General features: G+C 34.5%; 1 protein-coding gene across 1 annotated transcript in view; it reads left to right on the plus strand.

Moving 5' to 3' along the window:
* Window positions 1–18,265, plus strand: part of Ahr (aryl hydrocarbon receptor) — a 54,631-nt gene extending 36,366 nt beyond the window's left edge. The window contains exons 6-11 of the mRNA XM_046463516.2: window positions 5,695–5,825; window positions 7,207–7,409; window positions 8,059–8,168; window positions 8,803–8,944; window positions 11,048–12,290; window positions 14,790–18,265. Coding sequence (XP_046319472.1) covers window positions 5,695–5,825; window positions 7,207–7,409; window positions 8,059–8,168; window positions 8,803–8,944; window positions 11,048–12,290; window positions 14,790–14,936 — 1,976 coding nt within the window. The 3' untranslated portion in view covers window positions 14,937–18,265. The remainder of the gene's footprint in view (window positions 1–5,694; window positions 5,826–7,206; window positions 7,410–8,058; window positions 8,169–8,802; window positions 8,945–11,047; window positions 12,291–14,789) is intronic.
* The last annotated feature ends 4,079 nt before the right edge of the window (window positions 18,266–22,344 follow it).

Consider the following 22,344-nt stretch of genomic DNA (forward strand, 5'->3'; position numbering starts at 1 on the left):
ATGAACATCGATGTAGCAGTGTCCCTGTAGCATGCTCTTTTTAGGTCTTTAGGGAATAGACCGAGAAGGGGAATAGCTGAGTCAAATGGTGGTTCCATTCCCAGCTTTCCAAGAAATCTCCATACTGCTTTCCACATTGGCTGCACCAATTTGCAGTCCCACCAGCAATGTACAAGTGTACCCTTTTCCCCACATCCTCGCCAGCACTTGTTGTTGTTTGACTTCATAATGGCTGCCAATCTTACTGGAGTGAGATGGTATCTTAGGGTGGTTTTGATTTGCATTTCTCTGAGTGCTAGAGATGGTGACCTTTTTTTCATGTACTTGTTGATTGATTGTATGTCCTCCTCTGAGAAGTGTCTGTTCAGGTCCTTGGCCCATTTGTTGATTGGGTTGTTTGTTATCTTATTGTCTAATTTTTGGAGTTCTTTGTATACTCTGGATATTAGGGCTCTATCTGAAGTGTGAGGAGTAAAGATTTGTTCCCAGGATGTAGGCTCCCTATTTACCTCTCTTATTGTTTCTTTTGCTGAGAAAAAACTTTTTAGTTTGAGTAAGTCCCATTTGTTGATTCTAGTTATTAACTTTTGTGCTACGGGTGTCCTATTGAGGAATTTGGAGCCCGACCCCACAGTATGTAGATCATAGCCAACTTTTTCTTCTATCAGACGGCGTGTCTCTGATTTGATATCAAGCTCCTTGATCCATTTTGAATTCACTTTTGTGCATGGCGAGAGAAAGGGATTCAGTTTCATTTTGTTGCATATGGATTTCCAGTTTTCCCAGCACCATTTGTTGAAGATGCTATCCTTCCTCCATTGCATGCTTTTAGCCCCTTTCTCAAATATAAGATAGTTGTAGTTTTGTGGATTGGTTTCTGTGTCCTCTATTCTGTACCATTGGTCCACCCGCCTGATTTGGTACCAGTACCATGCTGTTTTTGTTACTATTGCTCTGTAGTATAGTTTGAAGTCTGGTATCGCTATACCGCCTGATTCACACTTCCTGCTTAGCATTGTTTTTGCTATTCTGGGTCTTTTATTTTTCCATATGAATTTCATGATTGCTTTCTCTATTTCTACAAGAAATGCCGTTGGGATTTTGATTGGCATTGCATTAAACCTATAGAGAACTTTTGGTAATATTGCCATTTTGATGATGTTAGTTCTGCCTATCCATGAACAGGGTATATTTTTCCATCTTCTAAGATCTTCTTCTATTTCTCTCTTTAGGGTTCTGTAGTTTTCATTGTATAAGTCTTTCACCTCTTTTGTTAGGTTGATTCCCAAGTATTTTATTTTTTTTGAAGATATTGTGAATGGAGTGGTTGTCCTCATTTCCATTTCAGAGGATTTGTCGCTGATATACAGGAATGCCTTTGATGTATGCGTGTTGATTTTATATCCTGCCACTTTGCTGAATTCATTTATTAGCTCTAATAGTTTCTTTGTAGACCCTTTTGGGTCTGCTAGGTATAGAATCATGTCACCTGCAAATAGTGATAATTTAAGTTCTTCTTTTCCTATTTTTATGCCTTTAATTTCTTTCGTCTGTCTAATTGCTCTGGCCAGTGTTTCGAGAACTGTGTTGAACAGAAGTGGTGAGAGAGGGCATCCCTGTCTTGTTCCAGATTTTAGAGGGAATGCCTTCAATTTTTCTCCATTCAGAATGATGCTAGCCTGAGGCTTAGCATAGATTGCTTTTACAATATTGAGGTATGTTCCTGTTATCACTAGTTTTTCTAGAGTTTTGAACATAAAGGGATGCTGTACTTTGTCGAATGCATTTTCCGCATCTATCGAGATGATCATATGGTTCTTATTTTTAAGTCTATTGATGTGGTGAATAACATTTATTGATTTCCGTATATTGAACCAGCCTTGCATCCTAGGGATGAATCCTACTTGATCATGGTGCACAATTTTTTTGATATGTTTTTGTATCCGATTCACCAGAATTTTATTGAGGATTTTTGCATCTAGGTTCATTAGAGATATTGGTCTGTAGTTTTCTTTCTTTGAAGTGTCTTTGTCTGGTTTAGGTATCAGGGTGATGTTGGCCTCGTAGAATGAATTTGGAAATTCTCCCTCTTTTCCTATTTCCTGAAGTAGCTTGAAAAGTATTGGTATTAGTTCCTCTTTAAAGGTTTTGTAAAACTCTGCTGTATACCCATCCGGTCCTGGGCTTTTCTTAGTTGGTAGTCTTTTTATGGTTTCTTCTATTTCCTCAGTTGATATTGGTCTGTTTAGGTTGTCTATATCCTCCTGACTCAATCTGGGCAGATCATATGACTTAAGAAATTTATCGATGCCTTCACTATCTTCTAATTTATTGGAGTATAAGGATTCAAAATAATTTTTGATTATCTTCTGTATTTCTGAAGTGTCTGTTGTGATATTGCCTTTTTCATCCTGTATGCTAGTAATTTGAGTTCTCTCTCTTCTTCTCTTCGCTAGCATGGCTAAGGGTCTGTCGATTTTATTTATTTTTTCAAAGAACCAACTTTTAGTTTTGTCAATTTTTTCAATTGTTTCTTTTGTTTCGATTTCATTAATTTCAGCTCTGATTTTAATTATTTCTTGCCTTCTACTTCTTTTGCTGTTGTTTTGCTCTTCTTTTTCTAGGATTTTGAGATGAAGTATGAGATCATTTATATGTTGGTTTTTTCTTTTTTTAAGGAATGAACTCCAAGCAATGAATTTTCCTCTTAGAACTGCTTTCAATGTGTCCCATAGATTCCGATATGTTGTGTCTGTGTTTTCATTTATCTCTAAGAATTTTTTAATTTCCTCCTTGATGTCTTCTATAACCCATTGATCATTCAGTAACCTATTGTTCATTCTCCAAGTGATGCATGCTTTTTCCTTCCTTCTTTTATCGTTGATTTTCAGTTTCATTCCATTATGATCAGATAAGATGCATGGTATTATCTCTACTCCTTTATATTGTCTAAGAGTTGCCCTGTGACGTAATATATGATCTATTTTTGAGAAAGATCCATGTGCTGCTGAGAAAAAAGTGTAACTGCTTGATGTTGGGTGGTATATTCTATATATGTAAATTAAGTCTAGGTTATTAATTGTGTTATTGAGTTCTATAGTTTCCTTATTCAACTTTTGTTTGGAAGATCTGTCCCGTGTTGAGAGAGGTGTGTTGAAGTCTCCCATGATTATGGTATGGTGGTCTATTAGACTCTTGAACTTGAGAAGAGTTTGTTTGATGAACATAGCTGCACCATTGTTTGGGGCATATATATTTATGATTGTTATGTCTTGTTAGTGTATGGTTCCCTTAAGCAGTATATAGTGTCCCTCTTTATCCCTTTTTTTTTAATACTTTTATTAGTTATTGATGGACCTCTATTTATTTATTTATTTGTATGTGGTGCTGAGAATCGAACCCAGGGCCTCACACATGCCAGGCAAGCGCTCTACCACTGAGCCACAGCTCCAGCCCCTCTTTATCCCTTTTGATTAACTTTGGCTTGAAATCTATTTTATTTGATATGAGTATGGACACTCCTGCTTGTTTCCGAAGTCCATATGAGTGATATGATTTTTCCCAACCTTTCACCTTCAGCCTATGTATGTCTTTTCCTATCAAATGCGTCTCTTGTAGGCAGCATATTGTTGGGTCTTGTTTTGTGATCCATTCTACTAGCCTGTGTCTCTTAATTGGTGAGTTTAAGCCATTAACATTTAGGGTTATTATTGAGATATGGGTTGTTCTTCCAGCCATATTTGTTTATTTATGTTACTAAACATGGTTTGTTTTCCTCTTTGATTATTTTCCCCAGAAAAGCCTTTCTTGATGCAAGCAGTTTTTTCAGAAATCTGTCAAAGTGTTAAGAAAACAAAAAAGACATTAAAATATGGAAATTATTAATAGTGATAGCTCAATAAAAATGTAAACAAAAATTAAGTTCTGTGTATTAAAATAAGTTTTTGGTTTTTTGAATCTATAAGGTTAACTGCCTAGAAAAACCACATTGCATATAATAAAAGATTAAATTGGAGCATACTGCCAGGTAGACACCCTGAGAGTGGAGTGCTGCACCTATAGAAAATCTGATTTCTTGGAAAGCTGGGAATGGAACCACCATTTGACCCAGCTATTCCCCTTCTAGTTCTATTCCCTAAAGACCTAAAAAGAGCATGCTACAGGGACACTGCTACATCGATGTTCATAGCAGCACAATTCACAATAGAAGACTGTGGAACCAACCTAGATGCCCTTCAATAGACGAATGGATTAAAAAAAATGTGGCATTTATACACAATGGAGTATTACTCTGCATTAAAAAATGACAAAATCATAGAATTTGCAGGGAAATGGATGGCATTAGAGCAAATTATGCTAAGTGAAGCTAGGCAATCCCTAAAAAACAAATGCCAAATGTCTTCTTTGATATAAGGAGAGTAACTAAGAATAGAGTAGGGACGAAGAGCATGAGAAGAAGATTAACATTAAACAGGGATGAGAGGTGGGAGGGAAAGGGAGAGAAAAGGGGAATTGCATGGAAATGGAAGGAGACCCTCAGGGTTATACAAAATTACATACAAGAGGAAGTGAGGGGAAAGGGAAAAATAATACAAGTGGGAGAAATGAATGACAGTAGAGGGGGTAGAGAGAGAATAGGAGAGGGGAGGGGAGGGGGGATAGTAGAGGATAGGAAAGGCAGCAGAATACAACAGACACTAGTATGGCAATATGTAAATCAATGGATGTGTAACTGATGTGATTCTGCAATTTGTATACGGGGTAAAAATGGGAGTTCATAACCCACTTGAATCAAAGTGTGAAATATGATATATCAAGAACTATGTAATGTTTTGAACAACCAACAACAAAAAAATTAAAAAAAAAAAGAAAATCTGCAAGGGGTTTCTTAAGGGGAGACCGTCTTCTAGTGGAAACAACTGCTGCCACTTCTTCAAAGGGCAGGGTTAACATTCTTGGTTGGCCTGTAAGGGTCTGTCACCAGCTGGCTGGGCTGGCAACTAAAAAACCACACAAACACAGAAATACCTTTTGTGGGGTCAGGGATGGTTCTGAGAACTCAGATATCAGCTCCCGTGCTGGAAGGCAAGGGGAGCAAGGGAGGCAAGAGAGCGCACATCTGAAACCCCCTTATTTATTGGGGAAAAGCCATTCATAGAATATTCCACCCAAATAAGGCAAGGGATTGGGTTTTGAAGGGTGGAGTCTTGCTTGGTGATGTCTTGTGGTCAGCAGGTTGATTGACATCTTGGAAAGCCACACCCATCTCAGGTGCTGAGTGGGATCACAGGCAGAGCAACAGAAAAAGGTACACATGTTTCATACACCCAAAAAAGTGCATAGTGCCAGACCAGTCCCCTCATAGGCTCAATTGCACGTAGCTCACACACACAGCCCATAGATGGCTCATGATGAGGGTCAGATGATTTGGGGAAGGGTAGGTTTCTATTCCTATTCAAGGCCAGTTCTTGCTACAAGCTAGGCTTCAGTTAGCTAGCAAGTTTGTTTAAAGTTAGGTTTGGGTTAACTAGAAAGAGGGGGAAGGCACTTTCCTAATAGAATCATTTCTGAAAATGATTTTTTAAATTCAGAATACAAACTTCAGTTTACATGTTAACATGAATTATAACTGTTCAAACACTTGATTTTACAACAAAATGGAAAATAAAATTTGTGTTGCTTTTATTTCTACAGAAACTCATGGCCTCACACAGCCAGGAGTCTACTATAGCCCAGAGCAGCTTCCTCCAGAAAACTCTTCCTTTATGGAGAGGTGCTTCATATGCCGGCTAAGGTGTCTGTTGGATAATTCATCTGGTTTTCTGGTATGGTACAAAATCTTAGACTGACTCTTTCTATGAAGGCATAAAAAATACAAAAGAAAAGTTCATTGAAGCCCTTCTTTGGTCATAATTAAATTCAGTCTGAAAAGTTTACTCAATAATTTAAGAAAAGAAAATTTTTAACATCATTATTTCAGAGTTTGACTATTTTCCATGACTCAGAAATCCTGTTCTTTAATAAAACAATTATTAATAATTAATAATAAAAATTCAATGAAATAACATGAAATCCTGTATTTTGGCTATTTTAGGGCTTTTTAGTTTTGACATAGAGAATTAAATAGCCTTTCTTTAATCAGAAAATGCTTACCATCTTGGGGTTTAATGCTTGCTACACAAGAATATTGTGTCCTTTTCTGCACACCTGAAAAATGATTGTGTGTTGATGATTGCAGACTCATGTCTGACATGGGATGATGTTTCACTGTGTAGTCTGAACACCTGTGTGGAATAACAGTAGGAAACAGCTTAGGCAGAATACTCAAGAGTGGAAGTGGTCTATTCCTTAACTGTATCCTTTAACGGTTCACTCTACAAATACAGGAAAAGAGAATATAAAACAAATTGCATCTTTTGTGAATTCTTGAGAATTTAATCAGATAATAAAATCTTAAATTAACCATTACTAAACAATGATTTGTGTGTGTTTATGAGTGTATATCTGAAGATAGTTTTCCTTACTCTGTGTTAGAGTTGTGCTTTGATATAGGTTTCCTGTTACTGATGCTCATGATTAATTATTATTTATTTTTGAGGTGGAATGTCTATGTGCAAAAGACATTCTGCCTTGAGCTGCTGTCAAATTGATGTCAGACTCATCCACTGGGGTGATATTTTTTTAATCAACTAACTGATCTTTTCTTGTTTAATTGTCTTTATTTCTTGTTTTTAAAAATTATTCTTTAATAGCACTCTCCATTCTTCATGTGATTTCATGATTCATTTTAGTGTTTTACAAAATTGTGTTTTATCTCCATGAGGAAGATTACAGTGAGCTATGAAACATAGCTTATGCGTGTTTGAGAACTGATCTTTTCTTGATGACCTTATTACTGTTTTTTCCATTGAGAAAACATATAGCAAGTGCATGGTATGCAAGGAGCTGTGGTAGGTGAAAATGATAGGGCAATTGCAAGCCTAGAAAATGATACAGATATTTTTCTCAGGACCATTAGAAGCATGGGGTGGTTTTTAGAATATTTCTCACTCAACCTTTTGGGATAGTTTTAGTTGGCTTTCTGTGGAGAGAACAGTGAAAGTAAGTAGCAGTTCTCAGCTTCAGGAACTTTTAGCAATTTCATAAAACTGAAATTTCAACCATTTTATACTGTTAGTTTTAATGAACTATTTTTGTTTTTTTAAGGCAATGAATTTCCAAGGAAGGTTAAAATATCTTCATGGACAGAACAAGAAAGGGAAAGACGGGTCAATACTTCCTCCTCAGTTGGCTTTGTTTGCAATAGCTACTCCGCTTCAACCGCCATCCATACTTGAAATTCGAACCAAAAATTTCATCTTTAGAACCAAACACAAACTAGACTTTACACCTACTGGTTGTGATGCCAAGTGAGTAAAACAACTTTTCTACTTTTATTTCATCAAATGTATGTTTTGTTTCAATGTAGGTTATAATATTATTTGTTTATTGTATTAGCCATTATTATTTCACTTTTTTGTGTGTATCCTATTAAAGTAAGGTAAATTGCAGGGTTCATTCTTCTGATGACATTTGTCATTTCTTTTACAATTTTTAGCTCCAGAAGCTTAGTAGTTTTCTAAAAATTGTGTAGTAGAATGATATTAAGCATCCAGATATCATGTCAACAATGTCAGTGCTTTTCTCCTCTAGTATGCAAATGCAGAGAGGTAATTTGACAAATCTTGTCCCCCCAAAGTGAAGTGTTAGCACTTCCAGTGTTAGCATTCTAGATTTTTACTGAAGACTTTATTTTACCTTTACAGTCTGATCTATTAGATTCACTTTTAGCTGTACTAGTTTTAATTGTTTATCCAGAAGAAAATAGGCTAAAACCTAAATTTATGACTGTGAGCAAGAGAACAAATTTAGATAGATGTGGTTAATTTTTTCTACCTACTAAAGTGAAATTCTAAATGTCAAGTAAAGAATATTCTAGAAAAGAGCATATAACCAATTTATCCTGATTACTTATGTTAAATTTTAACTCATTCTTATTCTACATTTTTTTTTAAACAGAGGACAGATTGTTTTAGGCTATACTGAAGCAGAGCTGTGTTCAAGAGGATCAGGATATCAGTTTGTTCATGCTGCTGATATGCTTTATTGTGCCGAATTACATATTAGGAGTAAGTTGTAATTCCTTACCAATAAACCTGAAAAAAATATATCATAGTGCATGTTTAAACTATTACATTAGGGACCATATTTAAGGAAACTATTTGAATAAACTGCTGCTTAATATTATTTTGATTAATGAGAGTTACACTTTTTGTTCATTAACTCCTGTACAGCTGCTGTACAGGAACACTGTTTAATTACTACAAAAACGGCCATATTTGGCCCATGAAGATTTGCTCAGGAATTTTTAAATGGCATTAGTAATTCATAATCTATGTTAATATAGATTTAAATTTAAAAATTGTCAAGTATTGAGCCATTGGAAAACATTCCCTATTTAAAAGGAAATTATTTTTTTCATCTTTTTTTCCCCAACAAGCTGCTCTCTAGACTTGCATGTGGTACTGAAGTCTATCAACTGGTACTTACCCTTCCCTTCAACATTTCAAATGTTTAGTCTGGAGCAAGAGCAAAACAGATATAAAGAACTGTTTTCAAGCCTTTAAAATTTGTCAAGATATGTATCAGAATTAGTGATAAATGAAATATATCCAGAAAGACATCAGAGAGGCCTTGTTTCAAAAATTATCTTTAATGTATTGGTTTGGAGTTTGATAACTTGATTTTTAAATCTTATTTAAGTGATTAAGACTGGAGAAAGTGGCATGACGGTTTTCAGGCTTCTTACAAAACACAATGGATGGACATGGGTCCAGTCCAACGCACGCTTAGTTTATAAAAATGGAAGACCAGATTATATCATCTCAACCCAGAGACCTCTAACGTAAGTACAAAAACTTAGAATATCTCCTAATTTTATTTTTTGATAATAATTTGGTTTATAAGTTGTCTTAAATGAAAACTTAAAATAATTCTAAGACAAATGAGTCTAGAAATCATCATTGAAAAGCTAAAATAATATGTAGAGAAAAAAGAGGGCACAGGTGAGAAATATTGCGAAGACAGGATCAACACACTTTATTGAATAGCTGAACAAGGAACACTGTAGAAAAAACAAACTCCTGAGTTTTCCTGGGCTTATGAAGGAAAGGTGAAACCTAGTGCTCTCTGTAAATACAATGCTTGCTTTAGAATGTATTCTTTAAACACAGCAGTGATTTGAAAGATTTTATGTAATCTATAAATGAGTCCCTTGTTAAATATTTACATTGCAAATGTTTCTCCCACTCTGTAGACTTGCTTTCTATACATGCTTGAGGTAATGATCAAGATGATTTGTTCTTTTATGTATATCAAATTGATAAGTAACATTTATTGAAAAGACAGTTATTAACAGGTCGACTTTTCCCTACTACACTGCATATTGATCAGAGAATTTTATTTCTGGTCTATTTCTAAACTTTCTTGGTCTAGTTCCATTGGTCTAGTTTTCTATTTGTGCCATGATATTGTCTTAATTATTCTATCTTTATTATAAGTTTTAATACCTGCTTATTTAGCTTTTATTATTGTTCTTTGAAATTGCCTTTGCTCTTCTTTACCCTTTCTATTTCCATATACATTTTGGAAATCAGTTGTCAAGTCCCACCAAAAAATCTGTTGGAACTTTGAATGGGATGATATTGAAACTATAGATCATTTTGGGTAGAATTAATATCTTTATAATATAGTCTTCCCTCCCATGAACATGATGAATGTATGAATGTATATGGTCTTCTAGCAATATTAATTGAGGGACACAAATGTATGTACCTATACAAATTTATGCCCCTCAATTAATATTGTTAGAAGACCATCCTTTTCCAGGATCCAACTTTTGGTTGTTGATTTTGCCTATGATACATTTGTTTCCCATTTCATTATGTCTACTCATTGTTATTTTTTTCGTTAAATTGAAAATATTTTTGCTAATTTTCACTTTTTTATTCATAGGTTATTTAAAAATATAGTATTATTGTGGTATTTGGCATTAGGGGACTTTTCTAGCTGTTGTTTTGCAATTGACTTTTAGCTTAATTCCAATGTAGTCAGAACATTCTCTGAGTGGATTTCAGTCATTTGAAATATGTTATGGCTTTATTCTCTGTTCTCTAGAATATGGTCCGTGTTGCTGAAATATTCCATGTGCTCTTGTAAACAACCCATGTTCCACTGTTTAGGAGTGTAGTGCTCTTTATGTTTCAGTGATCTAGTTTGTTCATCTTGCCTTTTGGTACATTTGTTAATATTTTGTGTGTGTGTTCTGTCAATTACTAAGAGATTAGTTGTTTTCATTTCCTTATTACTAATGAACAGGGCATCTCTTCATAACTTTCTAGGACTTTTTTAATGAATTGCCAGTTTTTGCCAGTTTTTCTTCTGAATTGTTTGCCTCTCAGATTCACTGAAGCTCTCTATGCTAAATATGATATTTTGTACTTATATATTAAATTATAAGTACATGTATATGTTAAAATATTTCTCTAGACTATATAACTTGATTTATGGATTATTTTGCAAAAATATGAAAAGTTTTGGTTTTCATATTGCCAGTTATACCGGTCTTTTTCTTTCGTGCTTCTTTGTTTTGTTTTATTTAGACATGCCTGTCCTCAGATTCTAAATTGTTCCAGTTTGTTTTTACATTTTAAATACAAAAATTTATTTTTTTCTGCAGGATATCAGGTTAGGCATGTTACATGAGCATGGAATTAACTACTACACTAAGTTTTTTGGGGAAATCTAAATTATTTAAATATATTTGTCCAAGACATTATAGCATCAGTCTTGAGAATAATTTATATCAAAATAATAAAGTCCATGTTACCTCCTGTTAAACTCAGTTATAGTATGCTTTACTTGCTATTAATCTTTTCTGATATCTTCATTAAAATGTTTATGATAAAACTCTTCCTAATATATGCAGACTTTCTTATATACATTTTAGAGATGAAGAAGGAAGGGAGCACTTAAGAAAACGAAATATGACGCTGCCTTTTATGTTTACTACTGGAGAAGCTATGTTGTATGAGATTACCAACCCTGTTCCTCCCATAATGGATGCCTTGTCAATAAGGAATAAAACCAGCACTAGTGGAAAAGACTGTGCTACCACATCAACTCCAAATAAGGATTCTCTGCATCCCAGTTCCATCCTGTATGCCATGATGCAACAAGATGAATCTGTTTATCACTATCCTGCTTCAAGTACTGTACCTTTTGAAAGAAATTTTTTTAATGAACCTGTGAGTGAATGCAGTAATTCGCAAGGCAATATCATTACAGTGGGAAATGATAATATCCTAAAACATGAGCAAATTGGACATTCTCAGGAAATGAACCCAACAGTTTCTGGAGTTCACACAGGGCTCTTTCCAGATAATAAAAATAATGAATTATACAGTATTATGAAAAACCTAGGCATTGATTTTGAAGATATCAAATGCATGCAGAATGAGGAATTTTTCAGAACTGACTCTTCTGGTGAGGTTGACTTTAGAGACATTGACATAACAGATGAAATCCTAACATATGTCCAAGATTCTTTAAATAAGCCTACCTTCCTGAGTTCTGGTTACCAACAACAACAGTCTGTGGCTCTGAACCCAAGTTGTATGGTACAGGAACACCTACAGTTAGAACAGCAGCAGCATCTACAGCACCACCAAAAGCAAGTAGTAGCAGAGCCACAACAACAACTGTGTCAGAAAATGAAGCATATGCAAGTTAATGGCATGTTTGCAAATTGGAACTCTAACCAGCCTGTGCCTTGCAGTTGTCCTCAGCAAGACCTACAACAATACAATGTCTTTTCAGACTTACATGGGGCCAGTCAAGAGTTTCCCTACAAATCTGACATAGACACTATGCCTTATACACAGAACTTTGTTCCCTGTAATCAGCCTGTGTTACCACAGCATTCCAAGTGTACACAGTTGGACTTTCCTGTAGGAAATTTTGAGCCATCCCTATACCCTTCTACTTCTAATTTGGAAGATTTTGTCACTTGTTTACAAGTTCCTGAAAACCAAAAGCATGGAATGAATCTGCAGTCAACCATAGCAACTCCTCAGACATGTTATGCTGGGGCCATGTCAGTGTATCAGTGCCAGCCAGATCCTCAGCACACCCATGTGGATCAGATGCAGTACAATCCAACAATTCCAGGCCCACAGGTATTTTTAAACAAGGTAAGGGTTTTATAGAGCTAAATAAACCCTTTCCATGATTCTCCCTACCTTATAAATAGACGTAAGTTAACATTTTTTACATCAATTGCTGATTTTAATCTATTATCTGCTATGTTTTTGGAGATAGAATTTCTAATTATATCTGTGATATAATTTTATCTTGTTGTCCCTGCCCACATTCTTGAAAAAGTAAACCAGTTGGCTTTTTGTCATGTGAATCAAGTTTGATGCATAGTTCAGATATGTCATTAGAACCCTTCTAGCAGCAAATACACTTTAAATTAAAAAATGGTTATTTTTTTAAAAAATTAATTAATATTGATGATAACATCTACTCTCTGACTATCCACGAATATATTTCCATTAATGCCTTTCTGTTACAAAATATTTGGTTCATGGGGCCTGGGGTGGTAGAGCACTTGCCTAGCATTGTGTGAGGTCCTGGGTTCGATCCTTAGCACCACATAAAAATAAATATATAAAATAAAAGTATTATGTCCATTTACAACATATGTGTGTGTGTATAAAATATTTAGTTCATTTAAAAGTATATCTAAGTTAGTTTTGAAGAATATCTTGACTACAGTTAAGTTCACTGACCTCTCTTCACTGCACATTTTGAGTATAACAATTTATAAATGTGACTTGAATCTTTATCTCTAATTGTTTTACTGGCTTTTTTCATACATTCAATGTTTAATTATATATGAACTTTTTAATAGAAAATGATAGTGAAGGTTTTTTTTAGTTCTTATTCTGACCTCCTTTAATTATATTAAATTTTAATATTCAAGATAAAATAAAATGTAGTTTACATACACAGTGGCATATTTTTCAGCTATAAAAAGGATGAAATTTTGTCATTTGTGTCAACATGAATGAAACATTATGCTAAGTGAAAAAATCCAGACATAGGAGGACACATACCACATGATTGCAGTCACATAGGGAAACTGAAAGTATTGATTTCATAGAAGTAGAGAGTGGAGTAGAGGCTACCAGAGGCCAGGACAGGAGGCTAGAAAGAGGTTGGTTATTATGTACAAATGGACAGATTAGAGGAATAAATTCTGGTGTTCTGTAGCACAGTAGGGTGACTTAATTAACAATAATTTATTCTAAACTTCAAAATAGCTAGAAGGACTTCAAATGTTTTCATCATAAATAAATGATATTTTTAAGGTACTAGATATCCTCATTGCCCTTTTTGATCATTATGCATTATATGAATGTATTAAAATGTAACCCCCCAAAATATGAACTTATAAATATGAGTTTATAAAACTGTAGAGAACTATGTAGTTCGATGTCTTTCGTTCCTTTCTTTTTTCTCTTTGAATTTGTAATAACAGTTCTAGACATGGGACTAGTTTTAGTGTAAAAAGACAAGGAAAAAGCATTTCTGTTTGATAGGTAACTTGATCTATAATTGGGACAATGCTTTTAGTGGTATTTACTAATTAAAAGCATATTACAAATTAGAAATAATGGTTAAGCAAATCATACACTTGATGTATTATTTTTAGAATATTGAAAAAGCTTTTGAAAATCAGAACTTGACACACCCCATGCAGCATCCACAAAGGATCTTGAGTAGGGGCGATGGGAGATGCAGGAAAACACAGAGGCAAAGAAAACACAGAGACGTTTTTAAGCAAAGCTAAGATCATCCTTCTGATGGAGGAACAGTGATTCAGAAGTATATATGGTCTCATAATCAGAAGTTAAGCTGTAGGGGCATTGTAACATTGTAAAGTGCTCATGGCTTGTGAGTTATCAAGAGGCTTCTTTGTGCACTAAGAAGGTACAGAGCAAGAAACATTTTTGCAGCTATCCTGTTACATACAGTGCTAGGAACATCCTGCTATTGTCCTGCTGCACCTAGGAAACCCATTGTACTGGAATGTCTGATAACTTTTAAGCATCAGAGCAGAGTCTCTGGGCTGTTATCCTTGCCTTTTGGCAAGCAATGTTTCCCAAGCTTGGCTTTTGCCAATACCGCAGGATCAGCCAATGATCAGGGACCCGACCACTCTCCACAAGAACTATTTTTAGAAAAATCCTAGGTCACCTGCAATCCTGAATATAATTAATTAATTGATCATATAGTCTACTGAGATGAAGTCTGGTCAATGCAAACCTACTGTGACAGAGAATATTTAATGTGATTCATGACTGTTAATCTTTGACCCAGCAATTCCTGTCTAATCCAAAGGCAATCCTAAGTGAGACAGTTGTATCACTCATCTGTACCACCTTCAAAATTTCTTGTCAAATTAATGGGAAAACCAAAAGGTTATGAATATAACTAATATATGCAATATATTCTCAACATGTCTTCACTGAATGGAGGATTTAAAATTCAGCAGTAGTAAAGGAATTTGAAGTTTAACAATGTGCAGGACTGTTTTTTTTAATACGTATTAATAAAATTATTAAATGGCTTAAGACATTTGGAAGATCTTGCCTAATAAGTTGCAATATTGTTTTTGTTTTCAGTTTCAGAATGGAGGTGTTTTAAATGAGACATATCCAGCTGAATTAAACAACTTAAGTAATGCTCAGACCACCACTCATCTGCAGCCACTTCATCATCCATCAGAAGCCAGACCTTTCCCTGACTTGCCACCTGGTGGATTCCTATAATGCCAGGTCCAATTTTCACCTGAATTTTTGGATCAGATTAATTTGTGAAGGATCATAGAACAATAAAACTGTAAATGTTGGGCATCAGCAAGTACACATGGAGGCACTGATGCATGTTGATCGCACTGATATTCCAAACCAAATTTTAATCTTTGTTTTTACAAAAGGAGTTTTAAAAACATATCAATGTGGTAGATTATCATCATTACAATAGAAAGTGTGGTACCACAGAGTAGTGAGATGCCATCTACGTTTCATATCACCTGAGCACTGCAGAAGACACAAAACTTATTCAGGGGAACTTTGATATTCTCAAATTAGAAAACTTTATGTAAATTATTTGTCAGAATAAAAATGAAACACTTTCAGTTTGAACTTCTGGGTTCTCATTAGTAGACTGAGTACAAAGTTACAAGACTAACCTATTTCCCTATATTTTTAGCCTCTGCTTTTATCTCAGATGTTAAAATAAATGGTTTGGTGCTTTTACAAATAGATAATCTCAATGCTCTCCTCCTACACTGTTAATCTAAGTGCCTCACATTTTTTCCTACCTATAACACTGTGGGATGTATATTTTATATAAATGTTCCTTTCGTTTTTTAAACTAATAACATTCTTTCGGCACATAAATATTGTTTCCTAAATCCATTTAAGTAATTAATCAATTACTTAATTATGAAATTTCATAATTCATTTTAAGTAATTCAGGCATGTTTTACTGCACTACTCACCCTCTGTTTTCAGGTAAAGGGTAAATAATGTTTGAAAAGATAATTATTTATTATGTAATCTAGTTGTTTCTAGACTAAATATTGCTATGTGCCTTATGTTGAAAAATTTTGAAAGTAAAATGTCTTTTCAAATTATTTCTTAATTATTATATAAATATTAAGACTGTAGCACTTATATTTCAACAGTGTTTTCCAAAAAGATAATCACTCTTTATACCTTTACTAAAGTCTCCACAATGATAGTTAATGTCTCAGTGTGAAAAAAATTGTTAAATGTAACCATGTTTATTGAATCGCAATGAAGAGAAGAGCTTTATGTCTAGCTTTTTAATTAAATTAAGCAAAGCACTCATTTCAATGTGTATAAATGTCTTTAAAAACTATCTTAGATCTGTAATCCTTTATGATATATTGACTTTATAAATTTCACTTTTAGAACAGTGGAAACAATTTGTTTTTCCTCATATTTGAGGAATGTTAAGATTGAAGATAGCAATGTTTGGTGCAAAGTATTGTAATGAGTGAAATGAATGGTGCATTGTGTAGATATGATGAACAAAATTATTTGTAAAATACTTTTCTTATAAGAATACCTTATATATGCACATAAATAATTTGTTTGGGCTTTACATATTTTATCAGTGTATCTTCTTACATTAAATAATGAATTTAATTTTTAAGTTGATATTAAGAAAAAGCTACACAGTTTATTTACCTTTAAACATTAGGTTGTTTTTATGCTATCATGGCCTGTATTCCATAAGGCAAATTTAATCACCCTACCAATTTTACTGTCCTCAAATGATTTAAAGGAAAAAATGCTACTATCTGCCATTCTTCTTTTGCTTTGTTTTTATATAACTCCTGAAGGTTGTAGAAACATTGTGCATACATTATTTTAAAATCCGATGGAATCTCAAACTTATGTAGTATTAGAATACATTATTTTTCATTTCTTTTCTCTTTTTATTAAATTAATGTATATAAATAAGGCTTCAAACAAAATCTCTTCAATTCTAAACTTTTTAAGTCACAATTTTGAATTTATAGGATTAATTTAAATGTTAAAAAATATGTCTAAACATTTCATAATTTGTTTTAGCCTGAGGTATCACTAAGGATTTAGACCAGTGTTCTAGATTAATATTCTGTTTTTATGTTTAAACTTCTCATTGAAGTCTTCTTATAAACTGTTTTTTGTTAGTCTCTTTCACATGTATGGGATGAATTGTTTAGTTGAAAAAAATAGGCTTTTAAAATTGTGAATATGATGATAATCAACTATACACTTATAAAATTTAAAGTTTTTAAAGCAGTATTGTATATTTTTAACTATATAAAATAACTAAAATTTAAGAATAATAAAAATCACATTAAACCAAATATACCTTTGTCTGTATTGCTAAGTGCCAAAGAAAGAAAGAAAGAATGCTAACTGCTGTATTGAGATGATGTACACATCTAGGGATGTGACTGTTGAATTTGAGCGTTCCTATACCAGGTTGTTCTTATGGTACCTGAAGATTTATAAGTGTTCCAATGTATTATGAAGCTTTTCAATCATTATATGTACAAACTAGCATTTTTCACTATTAATCAATTTTGGGTGAACATTTTCATGGCTTTTCTCTATCCTTCAAACTATTACTGCTTATATAAGCCATGCATAGATTTTTGTTTAGAGTATGATTTATAACTATCCTTCCTATCAGAGTTGTGTATAATAATATATATGATAATAAAACAGTCACCAAGTATGAATAATGTTTTTATGTAAATTCTTCTTTCTGGTTCTCATAAAGGAAATGATTACAGACAGTGTAGTATTGTGTTATAACTACATTAGATAAAGGTAGCCTACAATATTTAAGGATGTGTTAAGTCAGTAACTCATAAATTTCTTATCCAATCCTGCCCCTAGATATTTTGATCTTTACTTATATATAAAAAAAAAAACTTTCAATAACTTCATAAGTTAAAATGCCTCTGAAATGGACTGTGTTTTAAAAAAATCATTGTATTTCCAGTGTTATAAATGTAGTGGCATTAGGATCTAAGACTAAAATCCAAAACCCCATTTTAATAAATAAGAATATAAGAATACTTCTGAAAAAATTTGAAATAACCCTTTTTTAAGTACATTTTATGCTTGCTTTAGAAAAAATATTGCCCAAACCTAGGGCTTTATTGTTAACGAATATAAATGACACAGAAACCCTGATCTTAAGTTCATAACTGCTAAACAGTCTCCAATTGGAATTCATTGAAGAATAATTCCTGAGATAAGCAAAGTTTTCATTCCAGTAACAATTACTTTTACTTTAGTTTTATGTGTGTCTCTTCAGGTATGTCTCTCAAAAACCAGATCATAAGTTAACATCACACTTATTGGAGAACATTTTAGAAAGACTAACACTGTCTTTTAAGAATTACCTAAAATATTCAGGGTTTTCAGGCATTTGATGGCTTTTTGTTTTATTTTGTTTTGTTTCTGTGATACTAGAAATTGGACCCAAGGCCATATGCATGCAAAACCATTTGTTTTTAACTATTTGGTTTGAAGGGGAAAAAAGTAAAAAAAAAAAAAAAAAAAAATCCAGAAACAGGCACTGCATAACAGTGTTTCAGTCAACAACAGATTGCATTTATTACACATGAGTAGTGGGCCATACCATCTAAATAAGTATACTTAGTGTTATTCACACAACAAAATCATCTCACATCTCATTTCTCACAGTGGATCCATGTGGTTGAGCAAGGCACCACCTATCTGTTTCTGATCTCTGCTTGCCCCCAACCCAGTGGCTTCCCTCAACCATGAACAACTCCAGCTTGGCCCCAGCTCACCAAGTCCGCCAAACACTGACCCAGTAGTGTTGGCCACCCACAGGACTGGGTGATACTTCTCTAATATTCTGCAGATGTCCGTTTGGGTAATAACATGGAGAGGTTCATCTAAAATCTGTCTGTATGTCTCTTTGGCTCTCCCTTCCTTTCTCATTCTCATGCAAATAGCTTCTTCATACTTCTTCCTAGTCTGTGTGTACAGGTCTCCCTCCTTCCTGGGGAAAATACACTTGGGACTCCATCCCTTTTCTTGACTAAATTATCTTATGACTCCTTTCTGAGAAACAGTTTTGGTCACCCTAAATCTGATTTTGTGGGTTTTTTAAAATTTTCTTGTTTTTACCATAGACTGATTTTCTATGGCCCTGCAACCAGATTTCACCTTTAAAGAACATTTTTCTTCCTTTAGGTTTTATGATACTGTCTGTCCTTCAAACTCCTAACATTCCTTCCCTGCCCCTCTGTTAGTCTGTCTTCCCTCTTCCCATCTGGCAAGAGGCTTAGTTTTGACTATTCATGATCTTTCTATGCATTCTTATCTATTCTGCAGCTACTATCTCTAAAAGGAACACCCTCAAATGTTATCTTACCTGTAAAAGGAGGTGATAAGCTGTCTCACCTCTGGCATTTGTGGAACATCCTTTCCCTTGCAGAGTACTTAACAAGGCTGATCACATGGACTGGAGTGAGATGATGAGGGGCAAACCCTGGCTCCAACACATGCAAGAAATGAATCAGTAGAAAGGTTTCATACATTCTCTGAACCTGAGTTTCCTTTTGTACAAAATGAGAATAATAGTTAATACCTATTTCACTAGATTCTTGGAGGATTCAACAAATTTATGTAAAAATACTTGGCTCTCAGTGGCCAAAACTATATTAATTTGAGCAACAAAACATCATGATAGCATCAGATTACAATCTAAAAAATAAGATGTCCATCAATGCATCCTCATATGAGTAAATTCCTGGAAAAAAATAGGAAAGAAAAAAAATCATTCCCTTGGAAAAATCCCCAATAATATCTTTAGCTATTCTACCCTCCAACATGTGGACCTTGGTTCCACCAATTTCTTGAAGTTAACTTAGACTCAGTCACTTGCTTCCAAACATAAGATTACAGATGAGGAAAAAATAAAAACTTTACATTGTTGAAATCTAACACTATTTTAACCAAATGATCAAGTTTAAAAAAAAAACAAAAAAAAAAAACCTAGTCTAAGCATAAAAAAAATCAGACAAAGCCAAATTCAGGGACCTTCCACAAAATTCCTGAGAGCATCCTGTAAAATGTTAAGGTCATGAAAGAGATAAAGAGAGGCCAAGAAATCCTCAATGATCAGAGGAGACTAAAGAGGCATCATTACACAATATAATGTGATACACTGGGTGGAATCTGGCAATAGGAAACAAACACTAGTGAGAATTTCAGAAATCTAAGTGAAGTTATTGCACTTGGTCAGATTTCTAGTTTTCACCAAGACCATGGTTATATTACACACCAACAATAGCAGAACTGAGGAAGGTGGGTAAAGGAATTCTTTTCATACCCTTCAACTTTTCTGACAATTTAAAATCGTTTCACAGTTGTTTAAGAATTTTCATGTAAAAATGTTTTTAATCTTGCCACACAGCAAGTACCCAATAAGGATTTGCCTTTGATATTTTCCTATGGTATTGCAATAGCCTCTTCTCATTTGTAGGTATATCCATACCCCACTAGTCCTTCTCATTCTGCTGACAGTCGATTTGATAAATAGGTGGTTTTCAATTCCTAAAATGTTCCTTTTCACTTTGCTGTCCAGCTGGGTTCTCAGATCTCCGAGCATCAACTATAATAACCTATTTTTCATCCATCTAAGTACAGCCAACCTCATACTTCTGCTGTTCGTAACTGCCTAACCTCTGTCATCTCAAAATTTCCTTTTCTAATCACTTTCCCAATCATTTCTCAATCTTGTTCAACTCTTTCGCCTCTGTGACCTACAGACCTTAAATTTACATTGCCCTTTTGTAGTCCAGCCTGGACCTTGGTATCAGGACTTGAGCAGTATTTTTACTTGTATCCTGAATTTGTTCATTTTCTTATTGATAACAGTCACTCCAGCCCACAGGCCTGGCCAAAACACTTTGTTTTCCCGATGAGCAGTATTACTAGACAAAAGTCACAATACTAAAGTAATTGACCTCACCAGATTCCTACCATGTCTGTGGCAGAGATTGATGATTGCCTACAGCCATAGCATCTCACCCTCCTTTAGCACAAAAGTCCTGACATTTTGCTGGTTACATTGGAGGTGGGGAGAGAAATTTGCCATCCTTTTTTGTAGATAGATGTACCTTACATACCCAAATATATGAAAGTATAAATTTTGTCAAATATTTCCAGAAAGGCTGCTCAAAGAAACCTACTGACACCAGAAAGAGCTTTTTCTGCTTTTTGTCTTTCTAGCCAGTGCTTGTGGATGTGATAATAGAGATCCAGCAGCCACCTTGAGCTAGGTAACAGAAGCCATCAACTATGATGATCAAGCAAAAAGAGGAAGATCCAGAGGCCCTTCTGACAGAACTACCAGGCAAACCCTGATCCATAGAAATAAATAGATTCTCTACCTCACCACCTGCCCCACCATGGCCCTGTCTTCTCACTCTACAATGGCATTATCTCCAACTTGAGTGAAGAGTCTGACATAATCTCCAGTTCTCTACTTTTTTGCCTTTCACGTTTTTTCCTACCAGCTCTCCCCTCAGGTTTTCCTTACCCTCATCTTTCCACATCTTTAGTCATTGATTACATTGGTTTCTTCAGCGTATGAGCATAACAATCCTCTTCTAAAAAGGAAAATAAATAAAATCACCACTGTTTTTTTCCTTACATTTTTTTAAAGAATTGTTATACATCTTAGCAGCTGGCTAAGACTTGCTTTCTTTGCTTCCTTGCCAACCTCTATTTTTCAAACCTTCAGTTTGGATTTAACTATGCCAATTTCACATGTGCAAATGGTCTATTAAATTAAGAAATCATTCCTTAATACATTCTTACCTGGGCTTCTGTAACACTATACTCTTAATTATTTTCCTGCTTACTCTTGGACCTCTTTGTCCTTCTACAATCCTTAAAAATCACAAGTATATCTTAATTATTAGACGAGGGAGGCCTGATCCAAACCACAATGTGCTTTGAGTGACCCTACACTCACTTGGCAGGAGTTTAAGCAGGCCCTATGAGCCTTCCTGGATTATTGAGTTTAAACTTAAAAGTCCATCCTTAGCATAGCCACACCTGGATACTTTGACTAAGCCAGCCCATTACTTCATGTCACTGTCTCCTACAATTCCAGAGACAGACACACACACACACACACACACACACACACACCAAAAAAAAAAAAAGAGAGAGAGAGAGAAAGAGAGAGAGAAGGAGACCAAATTCCTCATACCCAGGACCATTGATAGATTTCCTTCTATCAGACTGACATGTTGAGGAATGCTGTGGACCTTGCCCTTCTACCACTTAAGGGACAAAGCAAGAAGAGGCTGGGAACATTCATCCTTCCTCATGGAAATCTGAGTAATAGAAAAAGACTCTTCTGTCGAAAACATCACTATCATCACCATCATCACCATCACCATCATCACCATCACCATCATCACCATCATCATTCTTACTCTAAAGGAAACAAAACAACAACAAAACAAAAAACTTCTGTTCAGGGCTGTTTACATTGTTTATTATTTTTTTCGGTGTTTCTAAGTAAAAACTAGAAATATCTATAACTAGGTCACTTAGAAAAATGCTGGTCTTTTCTGAAAAAGTACTGTATCAT

The sequence above is a fragment of the Marmota monax genome, unplaced genomic scaffold (assembly GCF_021218885.2).
Source record: "Marmota monax isolate L192 unplaced genomic scaffold, Marmota_monax_Labrador192_F-V1.1 WCK01_AAM20220418_F8-fsc00057, whole genome shotgun sequence".
Classification (NCBI taxonomy): domain Eukaryota; kingdom Metazoa; phylum Chordata; class Mammalia; order Rodentia; family Sciuridae; genus Marmota; species Marmota monax.